We start from the raw sequence: 15,223 nt of genomic DNA on the forward strand, positions 1-15,223 counted from the left end.
ATAGACAGGGGCGGACTGGGGAGAAAAAGTGGCCTCAAAAACTATCGGTAAATTAACTCGTTATCTCCAGAAAACCATCAAAAGAAAGTTTATACGTAGCACGTCCTCTGGGCTTCCGTAGTTTTGAGAAGCAAAATTTTTTAAACCCCAGCCAACTAGCCGGACTACCTTCATCAACACCAAAACGAGGCTGGAACTCTGCTCACAGGACGCAGCAGGGGGTAAGAAGATGTTCAGAAATGATGCTGCTGATATGGGATGTTACACAGCTTCATGTCAGAAGAGGAGAACTGTCCCTTTAAAGAGGCGAACTGTCCCTTTAAAACCATAAAAAGCTTCAGTTTTCACACGGCTGCAGAAGTCTCAAACCTAAATGTGTAACCCTGACCCTGAACGCGCTTGGATCGAACACATCGTGCAGCTTTCTGTGGTTTTTACAGTCGAGTGAAGCTTGAACCGCTCGTCGGTTCGTTTTCAGAAGCTGGTGTGTGACTTTTAAAGATAAAACCCGGTGAGTGACGCACATCTGGCTGCAGATGTTTGGATGCACCTGTTCAGGGAGTGTTTGTGGTGAGATTACAGCTGATTTCAGTTCATTTACAGCTGATTTCAGTTAATTTACAGCTGATTGCACAGTTAATTTACAGCTGATTGCACAGTTAATTTACAGCTGATTGCACAGTTAATTTACAGCTGATTGCACAGTTAATTTACAGCTGATTGCACAGTTAATTTACAGCTGATTGCACAGTTAATTTACAGCTGATTGCACAGTTAATTTACAGCTGATTGCACAGTTAAACACAGTTAAACACACTGGAAAAAAATGCCCCTCCAAAAATAAGTTAAAAAAAACAACAAATAAAAGACGTTTTTGCTTGAAATAAGCAAAAAAAAATAAAAAAAAAAAAAAAAAAAAAAATCGGCCAATGGAACTAGTGAAAATCGGCTTGTCAAGATTTCTTGAAATAAGATGTGATATTTGGGACTTTTGAGTTCAAAATGATCTTGAAATTAGCTTAAAAACCTCTTCAAATGAAAAAAAGAGCTTGTTTTATGTGAAATATGACTCAAAACAAGACGTTTTCACTTAACAAGATATTCAGGATGTATTGTATTAAAACAAGTCCCTATATCTGGCTGAAATGGTGCTTGTTAGGCAGTTGTGTCTAATTAAGTGTAGTGAGATACTCAATGAGACAAATATACTTGGTAAGGTTTAGATTTTTTGCAGTGCAGGAAGAACAGGAAGAGAAAGAGACTCACGTCGCTGTCGTAGTTGATGAACTGGGCCTCCGTCATCCTGCAGAAAAACACACAAACTGTCAGAGACCGACACACACTCAGGTTTCCTCCGAGCGACTCTAAAGCTCCTCGAATGAAAATCACAACAAACACAGCAGCTGCAGCAGTTTCACTTTGCCTCTGAGCCGCCCCCCCCTCCCTCCGGCTCTCAGTCACTTCCTGGAAGTGGCCGAGCTGAGGAAAACCCCCAGAATCCCAGAGCAGCGTCGGGGGGGGTGGGGCTGAGCTGGGCAGGCTGAAAGTGAACCATTCAGAGCGAAGAAAAGGCAAGGCAATTCAAAGTGCTGTACAGCTACATAAAAGCCCAAGAAGGCAATAAAAATCATTAAATCAATTAATTAATTAATTTAAAAAAAATTTAAATTTAAAAATAAAAAAAAAAATAAAAAAATTGTAGAAACAATAAAAAAAACATTAAAAATAATCATTAATTAATTTAAAAGTGAAGAGTGCAGATAAAATACTTTCAGGACTTTAAAAGACTGAATATATACGCAGAAAAATGATAATGAAGAAAAGACTGAATATAAAACGCAGAAAAATGATTAAGAACGGAAAGAAACACAAACATGGACTGAAAACAGTTCAAGATGCAAACAAAAATACAGACAAAAACAGACTAAAGGGATCAAATTCAGAGTTAAAGAATAAAAATGAAGCAGAAGAACCTGGAAAACTTCCAGAACTTCCAGTTAAAGGTGGAAAAGTCCCAGTGGCATCATCTGGACTCAAACAGAACCCTCAGCAGGGTCTGAAGCCAGCACTTTAGCTGCTGTTGTGGGTACATTTCCATTAAAGAGACAGGCTCACACTGCCCCTACAGGCCAAACACTGCAACTGCACCCAGAACTTTACAGTCTGACTAACATGGGAGACCCAAACAGCACCTGGGGGGGAGGGTCCGAGGGCGGCTGGTTCCAGCTGAAACACCCTGATGCTCAAACAGAGCTGAAATATGCAGACTCAGGTGGTGAATCCAGGAGAATCCAGGTGAATCCAGGAGAATCCAGGTGAATCAGAAGGGAAACGGCTGCGTCTGCAGGCTCCTCAGATCATGATTTACAGCTTAGATCATTCAGGGGAAATGTTCCAGATAAAGTCGCCTGGACGATGAAGACGTGATACAGAAGAACCGGATCAGAGCCTGACAAAAGTGTGTACCTGCGGCGGCGTCCGTGGCGAAGCTGTGAGCGGCGCCGTGCAGCAGAATCTAACCCAGCTCAGACCAACTCTGACTTCTTCACTTCTTCTTTACTCATTTTGTGTTTCTGGTGGTTTCTGACTTCCTGTCTCCTCCCTCACTTCGCGCTCTGACTCAGATCTGATGCAAGGCGCCGTTCCCCCTGGGCGGCTGGACGGCCCCCACGGCGCCACCGGCCAATGGGAGCAGGAGGCAGAGGGCCTCATTAACATAAAAACCACAGCAGGTGGAGTACGAGAGACAGGGGGAAGTCGGCAGGAATCCACAGAGGTGGTTTCATTCTGCTGTTCCTGGGAAACATGTTAACCAGAACACGTCGTCATGGGTTACCGACGCCGCTACGCACAAACGTAAACCCCAGGAGGTGAGCTGCCAGGTGTGAGGCGGCTGCTGTCAGGACAGGTGACGGCAGATCTCTGCTCTGATTGGCCAAAAGATTCACAAATACATTTTATTCTGGTTTTCCATAATTTACTTTATTTCTCACCAAACACAGAAGTTTTCATCAGCAGCAGCTGGAAGTACAGGAAGGACCAAGAGTGTCCAAGGATGTCCAGAAAGGACCAAGAAGGAAGAAGAGTGTTCAGGAGGGATCAAGAGTGTTCAGGAGGGACCAAGAGTGTCCAGGGATGACCAGGAGGGATCAAGAGTGTCCAGGGATGACCAGGAGGGATTCAAGAGTGTCCAGGGAGGATCAAGAGTGTCCAGGAATGACCAGGAGGGATCAAGAGTGTCCAGGGAGGATCAAGAGTGTCCAGGAATGACCAGGAGGGATCAAGAGTGTCCAGGGATGACCAGGAGGGATCAAGAGTGTCCAGGGAGGATCAAGAGTGTCCAGGGAGTATCAAGAGTGTCCAGGGCTGACCAGGATGGATTCAAGAGTGTCCAGGAAGTATCAAGAGTGTCCAGGAGGGATCAAGAGTGTCCAGGGAGGATCAAGAGTGTCCAGGGATGACCAGGAGGGATTCAAGACTGTCCAGGGAGTATCAAGAGTGTCCAGGGATGACCAGGAGGGATCAAGAGTGTCCAGGAATGACCAGGAGGGATCAAGAGTGTCCAGGGAGGATCAAGAGTGTCCAGGAATGACCAGGAGGGATTCAAGAGTGTCCAGGGAATATCAAGAGTGTCCAGGAATGACCAGGAGGGATTCAAGAGTTGTCCAGGGAGGATCAAGAGTGTCCAGGAATGACCAGGAGGGATCAAGAGTGTCCAGGGAGGATCAAGAGTTGTCCAGGGAGGATCAAGAGTGTCCAGGGAAGATCAAGAGTGTCCAGGAATGACCAGGAGGGATCAAGAGTGTCCAGGGAATATCAAGAGTGTCCAGGAATGACCAGGAGGGATTCAAGAGTGTCCAGGGAGGATCAAGAGTGTCCAGGAATGACCAGGAGGGATCAAGAGTGTCCAAGGATGACCAGGAGGGATTCAAGAGTGTCCAGGGAGGATCAAGAGTGTCCAGGGATGACCAGGAGGGATTCAAGACTGTCCAGGGAGGATCAAGAGTGTCCAGGGATGACCAGGAGGGATTCAAGACTGTCCAGGGAGGATCAAGAGTGTCCAGGGAGTATCAAGAGTGTCCAGGGATGACCAGGAGGGATTCAAGAGTGTCCAGGGAGTATCAAGAGTGTCCAGGGATGACCAGGATGGATTCAAGAGTGTCCAGGGATGACCAGGAGGGATCAAGAGTGTCCAGGAATGACCAGGAGGGATCAAGAGTGTCCAGGGAGGATCAAGAGTGTCCAGGAATGACCAGGATGGATTCAAGAGTGTCCAGGGAATATCAAGAGTGTCCAGGAATGACCAGGAGGGATTCAAGAGTTGTCCAGGGAGGATCAAGAGTGTCCAGGAATGACCAGGAGGGATCAAGAGTGTCCAGGGAGGATCAAGAGTTGTCCAGGGAGGATCAAGAGTGTCCAGGAATGACCAGGAGGGATCAAGAGTGTCCAGGGAATATCAAGAGTGTCCAGGAATGACCAGGAGGGATTCAAGAGTGTCCAGGGAGGATCAAGAGTGTCCAGGAATGACCAGGAGGGACCAAGAGTGTCCAGGGATGACCAGGAGGGATTCAAGAGTGTCCAGGGAGGATCAAGAGTGTCCAGGGATGACCAGGAGGGATTCAAGACTGTCCAGGGAGGATCAAGAGTGTCCAGGAATGACCAGGAGGGATTCAAGAGTGTCCAGGGAATATCAAGAGTGTCCAGGAATGACCAGGAGGGATCAAGAGTGTCCAGGGAGGATCAAGAGTGTCCAGGAATGACCAGGAGGGATTCAAGAGTGTCCAGGGAATATCAAGAGTGTCCAGGAATGACCAGGAGGGATTAAAGAGTGTCCAGGAGGGATCAAGAGTGTCCAGGAATGACCAGGAGGGATCAAGAGTGTCCAGGAATGACCAGGAGGGATCAAGAGTGTCCAGGGAGGATCAAGAGTGTCCAGGAATGACCAGGAGGGATCAAGAGTGTCCAGGGAGGATCAAGAGTGTCCAGGAATGACCAGGAGGGATTCAAGAGTGTCCAGGGAATATCAAGACTGTCCAGGGAGGATCAAGAGTGTCCAGGAATGACCAGGAGGGATTCAAGAGTGTCCAGGGAATATCAAGAGTGTCCAGGAATGACCAGGAGGGATCAAGAGTGTCCAGGGAGGATCAAGAGTGTCCAGGAATGACCAGGAGGGATTCAAGAGTGTCCAGGGAATATCAAGAGTGTCCAGGAATGACCAGGAGGGATTCAAGAGTTGTCCAGGGAGGATCAAGAGTGTCCAGGAATGACCAGGAGGGATCAAGAGTGTCCAGGGAGGATCAAGAGTTGTCCAGGGAGGATCAAGAGTGTCCAGGAATGACCAGGAGGGATCAAGAGTGTCCAGGGAATATCAAGAGTGTCCAGGAATGACCAGGAGGGATTCAAGAGTGTCCAGGGAGGATCAAGAGTGTCCAGGAATGACCAGGAGGGATCAAGAGTGTCCAGGAATGACCAGGAGGGATTCAAGAGTGTCCAGGAATGACCAGGAGGGATTCAAGAGTGTCCAGGAGGGATCAAGAGTGTCCAGGGATGACCAGGAACCAACGTAAAAAGGTTGTCCAATCGTGCTTTCATCATTTAAGAACAATCTCCAAAAAGATGAACCCACCGCTTCACCCCTCCAGGTTACTGTATCTCAATCCTCTCTGACTCTAACCCAAAAATCCTTCTCCTGTCTCCAGAGTCTCACCGATTCTAACAGATAATTCCACATCAGCCCAATCCTGCCTCCCTGTTCATTTTAGAATTGATTTTAATATTCTGCTGAGCGGCACCTTGTCTGATGTTTAACTTGTAGCTGATCACACTTTCCTCCACCTGGTCTGTCAAAGCTCTTTATACTGTTTTTAAAAGCTGCTATTTAAATAAAGTTAATATTATTATTGTATTAATAGGTAATCTAATTGTTGTTACACAGTTATAAACTGTATTCTTATTATACATATACTGTATTGTTACAGTTAAAGGTTTTTCTATTATTTTACAGTATTCTTCTGGCCCAGCTGCTGGAATATTAGCATTTTGTAAAGGTTTACAGTAAAGCTTTAAACGAAAACATCATTCTGACATCATGTGAAGCTGCAGCACCCTGAAAATCTGAAATCTGAGTCAGATGTTTATTCTTGTATCTTGTTTTGTATCCTTTTTTAGTATTTACTCCACTCCGACTCCCAGCTGGAGTATGATTACAGAGAAGCTCTTTAAACCAGGTTCCATCTCTTTTAACGGGCCGTCTGAAGGACAGAAGCTCTTTAAACCAGTTAAATCTGGCCCGGTTCGGTCAGAGAGTCGGTTCTGATGCCCTCAGAGCGCCGCGATGAGGGAACAGACCGTTACTCTGATTCTGCTGAACACTGACGGCAGCTTTGAGTTTTTAATCCTGATATCAGCTGATTATCAGATGCCGATCTGTGGCTCTGACTGGGAGAACTGGGAAGGCTGGAACAAAGTTATCTGATATCTGGGTCATGTGACCTGATCTGCAAACATTTGTTTCAGACAAATGAGGAAACAGAGTTTAAATCCCAACTCCTGCAGCTCCACGAACATCCACAAACATCCACGAACTTCCACGAAAATCCACGAACATCCACGAACATCCACGAACATCCACGACAACCAATCAGAGCGATGAAGAAGGATTAGGTAGTCAGCGCGACGGACCAACGGAGCAAGCTGGTAAATTAAACTTTTACCGTACCCGGTGGGCAAAACTCCGAAAACGTCCTTTTTAAAAAAAAAAAACTTAACTGCAGTTATCTGTTTGTCTCGTAAAGAAAACTATATATCTAAATTTTCTAGAGTCGCTGCCAAAGCCAAATCGAAAGACTGTTCGCTGGGCGCAGCCATTGTTTACCTCTCTCTGGAACTACACACTGAAACGTCGCACCTCTGTCGTCACTAGGTAGCCCTGCCCCCGACCCCGCTCCTCACGATTTGATTGGCCTCGATTTGCAGCCTCGCAAAACGACCACAAGTGACTAGACTAGCCCCGGAGCAAATTCAATTTGCGGTCACTAGGGGCGTCTAGATATCTAGGCTACGAACATCCACGAACATCCACGAACATCTAGGAACTTCCACGAACATCTAAGAACTTCCACGAACATCCATGAACTTCCACAAACATCATCCACAAACATCCACGAACATCCACGAACTTCCACAAACATCCACAAACATCCACAAACATCCACGAACTTCCACGAACATCCACGAACATCCACGAACATCCACGAAGAGAACATCCACAAACATCCACGAACATCATCCACAAACATCCACGAACTTCCACGAACAGAGCTTCCACAAAATCCACAAACATCCACGAACTTCCACGAACATCCACGAACATCATCCACAAACATCCACGAACATCTACGAACTTCCACGAACATCCACGAACATCCACGAACTTCCACGAACTTCCACGAACTTCCACGAACATCCACGAACTTCCACGAACAGAACTTCCACGAACATCCACAAACATCATCCAGGAACATCCAGGAACATCCACAAACATCTACAAACATCCACAAACATCCACAAACATCCAAGAAACATCCACAAACATCATCCAGGAACATCCAGGAACATCCACAAACATCTACAAACATCCACAAACATCCACAAACATCCAAGAAACATCCACAAACATCATCCAGGAACATCCACGAACATCCACAAACAACATCCACGAACATCCATGAACATCCACAAACATCATCCAGGAACATCCACAAACATCCACAAACATCCAAGAAACATCCACGAACATCCACGAACTTCCACGAACATCCTCAAACATCCTCAAACATCCTCGCAGCCTCAAACATCCACGAACATCCACAAACATCCACAAACATCATCCAGGAACATCCACAAACATCCACAAACATCCAAGAAACATCCACGAACATCCACAAACATCCACGAACTTCCACGAACATCCTCAAACATCCTCGCAGCCTCAAACATCCACGAACATCCACGAACATCCTCGCAGCCTCAAACATCCACGAACATCCACGAACATCCACGAACATCCTCGCAGCCTCAAACATCCACGAACATCCACGAACATCCTCGCAGCCTCAAACATCCACGAACATCCACGAACATCCTCGCAGCCTCAAACATCCACGAACATCCTCGCAGCCTCAAACATCCACGAGCAGCCTCAAACATCCACGAACATCCTCGCAGCCTCAGCGAGCTTCATCACGTACCTCAGAGCTCCAGCCATGACTGAGGAAGAGGAGGTGGTGCTGATGAAGGCTCGGCTGCCTGCAGGTGGAGGTGGATGCGTTCTTCCTCCTTCAGGGATTTTCCTGCAGACGACAGACTGAGAGTTAGCGAGCGCCACATCTGAGCTCAGAGGAGGGAATTTCCACCCGCCTCCTCCTCCTGTTCGATAATTATTCGGGGACAATCCTGGATTTCTATTCGGGCAGAAAAACCACCAAACAGCCGTTAGAGGAACGTCCGCCACGGCCCGAGGTACCATCTCAGTTAGCATAGCTTAGCACAAAGACTGGAAGTGAAGGGAAACTGTTAGCCTGTTGTCAGGGGTTCTGACAGTTACATTTTAAGTTGTTTTTTTTTACAACATTTAGAGCCCGCTATGGAGGCCCTGAAGGGCCAAACGGAAATAACATTGTTTCAAACTAAAATAAAAACATAGTTTTCTGACATTTTTGACAGTGTTTTGTCCCTCTGGACCACTGTAGTCCTGATTCTCAGACAGTCACCAACGCTGAGGAAAAACTGTGACATCAGGATAAAACCCTGATTTTGATCTCATGTTGATGATGTAACCACCAAAGCTGAGGTCCATTATTCACATTTTATTCTTTAAAGAGGTTTTTAACCCGCACAGCTGTGTGGTTACACACATTTTATCTGCAGGGAACAACAGAGAGCACAATTAAAGGGTTAAAGAGCCTCAGTGAGTTTGCTGTTACACAACAACAGGACTTCCATCTGCTTCTGTTTTACCTTCATCTGCTTCAACTCGTGCTTTTCCGTCACCAGAAACGCAGTTCGGCTCACCTTCGGTCTGTTTTCACTCCTCGGTTCGGGTTTTAATCCGAATTTAATTAAACTCCACAGAAATGTTTTTTAGTTTGAAATCGTTTCGGGGGTTTCTGTCCCCGGGGGTCCCGCAGAGGTGAGAAAAGGTGAGTTTTTACCTGCGAACTGCCTCCGTTTAAACTCCTCCGTCCGACTTCAGGCTCCGAGAACTCCGAACTGGACCAACCGTCAAAATAAAGTCCGACGGACAGACGACACTTCCGGTTCAGGCTTTTCAAAGTAAAGCCTTTTAAATCAGTTTTTTTCTTTTCAGTTGGAAAAAAAACTGATTTAAAACGTGAGTAACGTGGAAATATTGATCATTTTTCAAACTTTAAATAGTTTGTGTTTTATTTCACAGCCCCCCCCCCCTCCACACACACACACACACTTTTTTTTAATGAAAAGAATAAAACAATCCTTTATAGATTTGAATATAGATAGATAGATAGATAGATAGATAGATAGATAGATAGATAGATAAGTACTTTATTCATCCCAATTTCGGAAATTATTTTGCTGCAAATATGTAAAATTAAAGGAAAAACAAGCAAATATAATACAATAGAAATAAACATCAGCTATAAACAAATCTACAGTATAGAATAAACATCAGAGAAATAAACATTAGCTATATACAAATCTACAGTCTGAAAAGTAGGATAAATAATAATAATAATAATAATAAACATCAGTAAACTAAATAAAAACAATTTGTACATTTAACAATAAAGGTAAAAATGAAATAAAACTAGATGTAAATACACAACAAAAGCAGCTCCTATGAAGTCAGAACCTTAAACTGTTCATTTGATCTTTATTTGTTTAGAATTTATTCATTTTTATATTTCAAACATCTTTATTTAAACAAACCGTCTGAACAGAATTCAGTCCCGTTTCTGAGAACAGAAGGCTTTTATTTTCGCCTCACCGGAAGTCTTTTTCCCGCTCTACACCGCCCGCCTGACGAGTCTCCTGCTCCGTTGTCATGGTGACCGCAGCCTGTCAGTCGGGTCGGAAACCCCCGAAGTTCGAGGGGAATTCCGGAGCCACGTGGCAAATGGAGCGCGCTGATTGGTGGAATGAGGAGACAAGTTCCGCCCACTCAGTGAGAGAAATAAATAATTATAAGTGATAACATCTAATAAATAACAAATACAAGGAGAAATACACTCAATAAAATAAATAGTTAAGGTATTAAAATGTGTTAATTTACGTATTTACTTACTTTTAAATTCAATTTTTTAATCATTCATCCATTTATTTTTACATCTATTTTTTTGTCCACATATTTATTTCTGAATGTTTTTTACTTATATTTTATCTTTATTCTTTTTATTTCTTATCAATCTTGTTTCTGTTCTCAGCATTTCCTAAATATTGTTGATAGATTTTAAATGAATAGTCTTAATTATATTTAATACATTTTCATTGTATTATTGTCATTATTATCACTGCTAAAAATTATGTTAAAAGATCAGAATCTATTTTTTGTCCACATATTTATTTCTGAATGGTTTTTACTTATATTTTATCTTTAATTTTATTCTTTTTATTTCTTATTAATCGTATGTTCTCAGCATTTCCTAAATATTGTTGATAGATTTTGAATGAAGTCTTAATGAATTATATTTAATACATTTTATTATTGTCATTATTATCACTGCTAAATATAATGTTAAAAGATCAGAAAACAGACTAAGAAAGGAAAAGGAAAAGGATTTAGAATCCCAGTTGAGCTTCATTTCAAATGTGTCAACAACACTTAGAAATTATGAGAATATTCTAGAAAATGGCGCCGTCTACCTCTGCTACCTTTTTTTGTGTATTGTCATGTTTTTTATCGTTTTCATCACTACTGATGTATGATCCCTGAGTCTCTTGAAAATACGAGATTCTGTGGACATAATACAGATTCAGGACACCGATCAGACAAAGCCACCGTCTGTACCCTCTTACCTGTGGCGTCTACCTGGTCAGTTGACAAGCAACAGCCAAAACAGCCAACAGACGGATCGGCGTTTGGTTCGCATGGCTCTCATCAACAACCAGATCCGCCTCTTCTGACATGAAGCTGTGTAACATCCCATATCAGCAGCATCATTTCTGAACATCTTCTTACCCCCTGCTGCGTCCTGTGAGCAGAGTTCCAGCCTCGTTTTGGTGTTGATGAAGGTAGTCCGGCTAGTTGGCTGGGGTTTAAAAAATAAAGCGTTTTGCTTCTCAGAACAATATGCGTTCAACAGAGTAATACATTTGCATCACAAAATGGTTCTCCAGGAAAAAGTCAGAGCTCACAATCGCTTGGCCCTATTTTCTCTCCCTTCATATCACTGCCTGCTGCCGCCTGCCGTTGTCTGCGTTGTGTTGCGTTTTTAGAAGAAGGACCAACACTCTTTCAGCTTCAGGACTGGACTTTTATTGCCTGAATAACTAAGAAAACGGACCGGTCAGCTCACGGTCACAGCACAGCTTCATGAGAGAAAGTTAGCAAGTTTAACCGGGCCTCCCAACAGACGGATCGGCGTTTGGTTCGCATGGCTCTCATCAACACCAGATCCGTCGCAAATAAGACTGTTATCCTAAATGACTTTTTTACTTCCTACTTTTGTCAATAAATGCATTCCAGATGCACAGAACACATGTGGAGACAACATCCAATGAAATTATAACTCTTAAAATACATTTCTACATGATTTTGGCTCAATTTAATGCAAAGAAATCAGGCGGGTTTTTTTTCACTTTTTTCCAATATTTTCATCTTTACTTCATTGGCAATCAATTATTCCCCCAAATTATGACATCAGTCAACATGCCGTTCTGTTCACCAAACAGTAAACTCATTCCACAGAAAAATCCAACCAAAATCATTGGATCTGTGATGATTTCACTGCTGGGCCTAGTTGGCGATAGTTGTTGACTGATGTCATAATTTGGGGGAAGAAATGCATTTATTGACAGCTTACCCAACCCACTGAGGATTTGTGGAAAATTGTAATTTTCCAACATTTTCTCTCAAAAAATGAAGGGTACATACACTAAAATGGCCACCATTTTTTTTTCCCGCCAGACCCTCTGATTATTGCTTCTTAAGCCGGATTTACAGTTGATGCGTCTGTCACGGCGGTGGCGGACCATGACATATCAGGCATGGCGCTTCCCTTGAAAAGACGGCGCAGCGCGGTGTCGTGCACCAGTCGATTTCTGTAACTTGGCGGCGCCAACAACGACAGACCGGATGGACCGATGTGAGACCGGCTCAGTCAGGAGGTGCGTTTGTACAGCAGCTGTACGAAACTGCAGTGAAGCAGCACAGGGAGCACGTAAACTCCCCAAACTGGTGCACAGAGATGGGCAGAACTTTGGGGAAAGAGGGAGACTTCTGTAAGAATGTGTGGAAGAAGCTACGGGACAGATACGTGAAGGCAAAGAAGAGGGCAGAGACTCTGTTGATGCCGGGGGCTTCAGATCTTCACCTCTATTAACTGAATTAAAAAAATAAAATGATCCGAATACTGCAGCAGTATCATTAGCCCCTTTCACACTGAGGAAGAACCCGCGTTTAATCCGCGAATTTAGCGTGTCCGCTCACACTGCCGACCCGGGCTGCTGCGTCAACTCGACTCGCCTTTCGACCCGCGTCGGACCCTAGTCTTTTTGCCGAGCCGAGTTTGGTGTGAACGCAATTGACGCGGGTCAGACGTGGGCGTGGCGTGAGGAGTTTAAAAGACAGAATGGAGCTGATTCAGAACAACAGCGACAGGTATATGAACTGCATATACAATTGCAAAAACGAGTCCTCAAGGTGTCCCGCCATCGTTTGTTTGAAAAATTTGATGCAGACAGGTGTATTTAACCCTACCTCCGACGCTTGTGCATACGTCATTGTACACGCCCAGCATTTTATATGTTTCGTGTGACGCTCTGCCACTAGGCCACGCCCCCTGAACTCGGCTTCAGGCGACACGGGTCACCAACACGCCGAGCGTTCACATTGCTCGACGCGGGACGAAGTGGCAATTTGGACCCGCTAAGGTAGCGGGTCTCAGTGTGAAAGGGGCTACTAATTACAGTATTCCTGCTCTGGACAGCGTCATTGTTTTCTTCTCCACTTTCGTGGTTGTACAGTATCGGTAACCTTAACGTAGCAGCGCCACATCTGTGACGGAGAAAATTGCAACGACTGGCGCATCGACTTGCGCCACTATACATGGCGGGCACGAAATCGTGACGTCATCAACACCGCTCGCGCTAGCAGACGCGGCAACCATGCTAGAGCCTTTAGGGTCAAAGTGAACATAAAAAAAAACCACAAATAAAAAGTATGGCAGACCATGTCAGGTTCAACCCATTTTTGAGACTTTGGCTCCCCGGCTATGTAGTCTTCAATGACAATTTTAAATGTCGGCTTCTTCCCACAGGTACAGACTCCTCGTTTGAACTGTAATTGTTTACGGTGGAGTTCCCAAGTCCTGGTTTGTGTGCAGTTGTTTCTTTCATTTACTTATTTTTTATCCCCAAATAAAATGAGAGTGTCTACAGACAGAAAATAATCATCTCTAAGCTCTGCTTTCACCAGTTAACTTCACCTGCTGCTGCAGTTTAAGGCGCCAGCAGGGGGCGCTGCAGCTCCACCTGTTGCATACTTTGAAAGCTGTGACTGATTTCACTCGATTAATCTGCAGATTGTTTTTGGTTAATTTAGGCAACTCTTGAGTTTTTGGTTTTCAGCTCATATTTGAAGACTAAAAAAAAAAAAGACTAAATATAAGTTGTGATTCTGCAGCTGAAAGTGTACAAATATAAAATAAACAGCTGTTGCTTTAAAAGCAAAAACAGATTTTTAACCCGTTTCAGAAACAAATGTTTTCTTCTCACTTAGTTCTTCTCCTGTGTTTTTAAACGTTTTCAGTGACTATGTTCGAAACCGCCTACTACTCCTACTAACTTTAACTTTTTTTAAGTTCCTGGATGCATACTAGATTCTCCTAAATGTTGGGTATGCATCATGAGGTTACTACTCATACTCAAACTACCCAAGATGCAACGTAACGTGACGTCGCCGATCGTCATTTCCTGTCAAAACGGCAGTTTCAAGCTAGCTACAACGAGGGTAGGTTCACTTCCTGTTTTCAAAACAAAAGCACCAATTGTATGGTAATGGCTTTCCCTATGATAAAAGGCAACAGGTATTTTATTTTGTGAAAATAACAGGAAGTGCGTTAGCTCACTGCGGCTAGCTTTAGTAGCGCCGAATTCGTGGGAACAAAATTGTAAACAGCCGGTATTTTGTCAGGTTTTCAACACGTTGGGGATCTAAACGACTACTTTCTCTCCTGAAAATGTTTCAAATGTTGATACCCGTTGCCTTTTATCATAGGGAAAGCCATTACCATACAATTGGTGCTTTTGTTTTGAAAACAGGAAGTGAACCTGCCCTCGTTGTAGCTAGCTTGAAACTGCCGTTTTGACAGGAAATGACGATCTGCGACGTCACGTTACGTTGCATCTTGGGTAGTTTGAGTATGAGTAGTAACCTCATGATGCATACCCAACATTTCGGAGAATCTAGTATGCATCCGGGAACTTAAAAAAAGTTAAAGTTAGTAGGAGTAGTGGGAGTAGTAGGAGAAGTAGGCGGTTTCGAACACAGTCTAACTCTAAAATATTAATGAACAAAAGTCCCATAAAAACAATTAGTTCTTAAACATCTAAACACCACAACTGATTTTAATTGGATACTTTAAGTAGGGAGAAGTTTTAAAACTGAAAAATAATTTAATCATTTCTAATAGAAAGCAAAGATTTTGGCTCCCGAGAAAAATTTCTGCTGCATTTATTCTTTAATTTCAAGCTGAACAGTTTGAAGTTTTAGTCGAACAAACTTCTGAAGTAAATTTAAAAACCAGACAAACTGCAGATTAATCAATGACAAAAACCGATGGCTGCTCGCCGTCCAAACGAAGGTTTTACCCCAGGTGTACTACCCCAGTATAACCTGCTTATTAAGGCTGAAACCGAAAGGATTTAAAGCTAAAAGTTGACCAAAAGGTGAAACCAGGAGCTGCATTAAAGAAGAAATTTACAAACGTATGATTGAGAAATGAATAATAAACGAAAGTACACAAAA

The 15,223-nt window shown here is 43.7% G+C and overlaps 1 protein-coding gene across 1 annotated transcript in view; it reads right to left on the reverse strand.

Moving 5' to 3' along the window:
* The window catches only part of LOC142388281 (nuclear factor NF-kappa-B p100 subunit-like), a 35,422-nt gene extending 26,124 nt beyond the window's left edge, over positions 1–9,298 (reverse strand). The window contains exons 1-3 of the mRNA XM_075473363.1: positions 9,213–9,298; positions 8,250–8,351; positions 1,267–1,303 (exon numbers count right to left, since the gene is read on the reverse strand). Of these exons, the coding sequence (XP_075329478.1) occupies positions 1,267–1,303; positions 8,250–8,266 (54 nt within the window). The 5' untranslated portion in view covers positions 8,267–8,351; positions 9,213–9,298. The remainder of the gene's footprint in view (positions 1–1,266; positions 1,304–8,249; positions 8,352–9,212) is intronic.
* Positions 9,299–15,223: the final 5,925 nt, after the last annotated feature.

This window comes from Odontesthes bonariensis, chromosome 2, assembly GCF_027942865.1.
Source record: "Odontesthes bonariensis isolate fOdoBon6 chromosome 2, fOdoBon6.hap1, whole genome shotgun sequence".
In the NCBI taxonomy this organism is placed as follows: Eukaryota; Metazoa; Chordata; class Actinopteri; order Atheriniformes; family Atherinopsidae; genus Odontesthes; species Odontesthes bonariensis.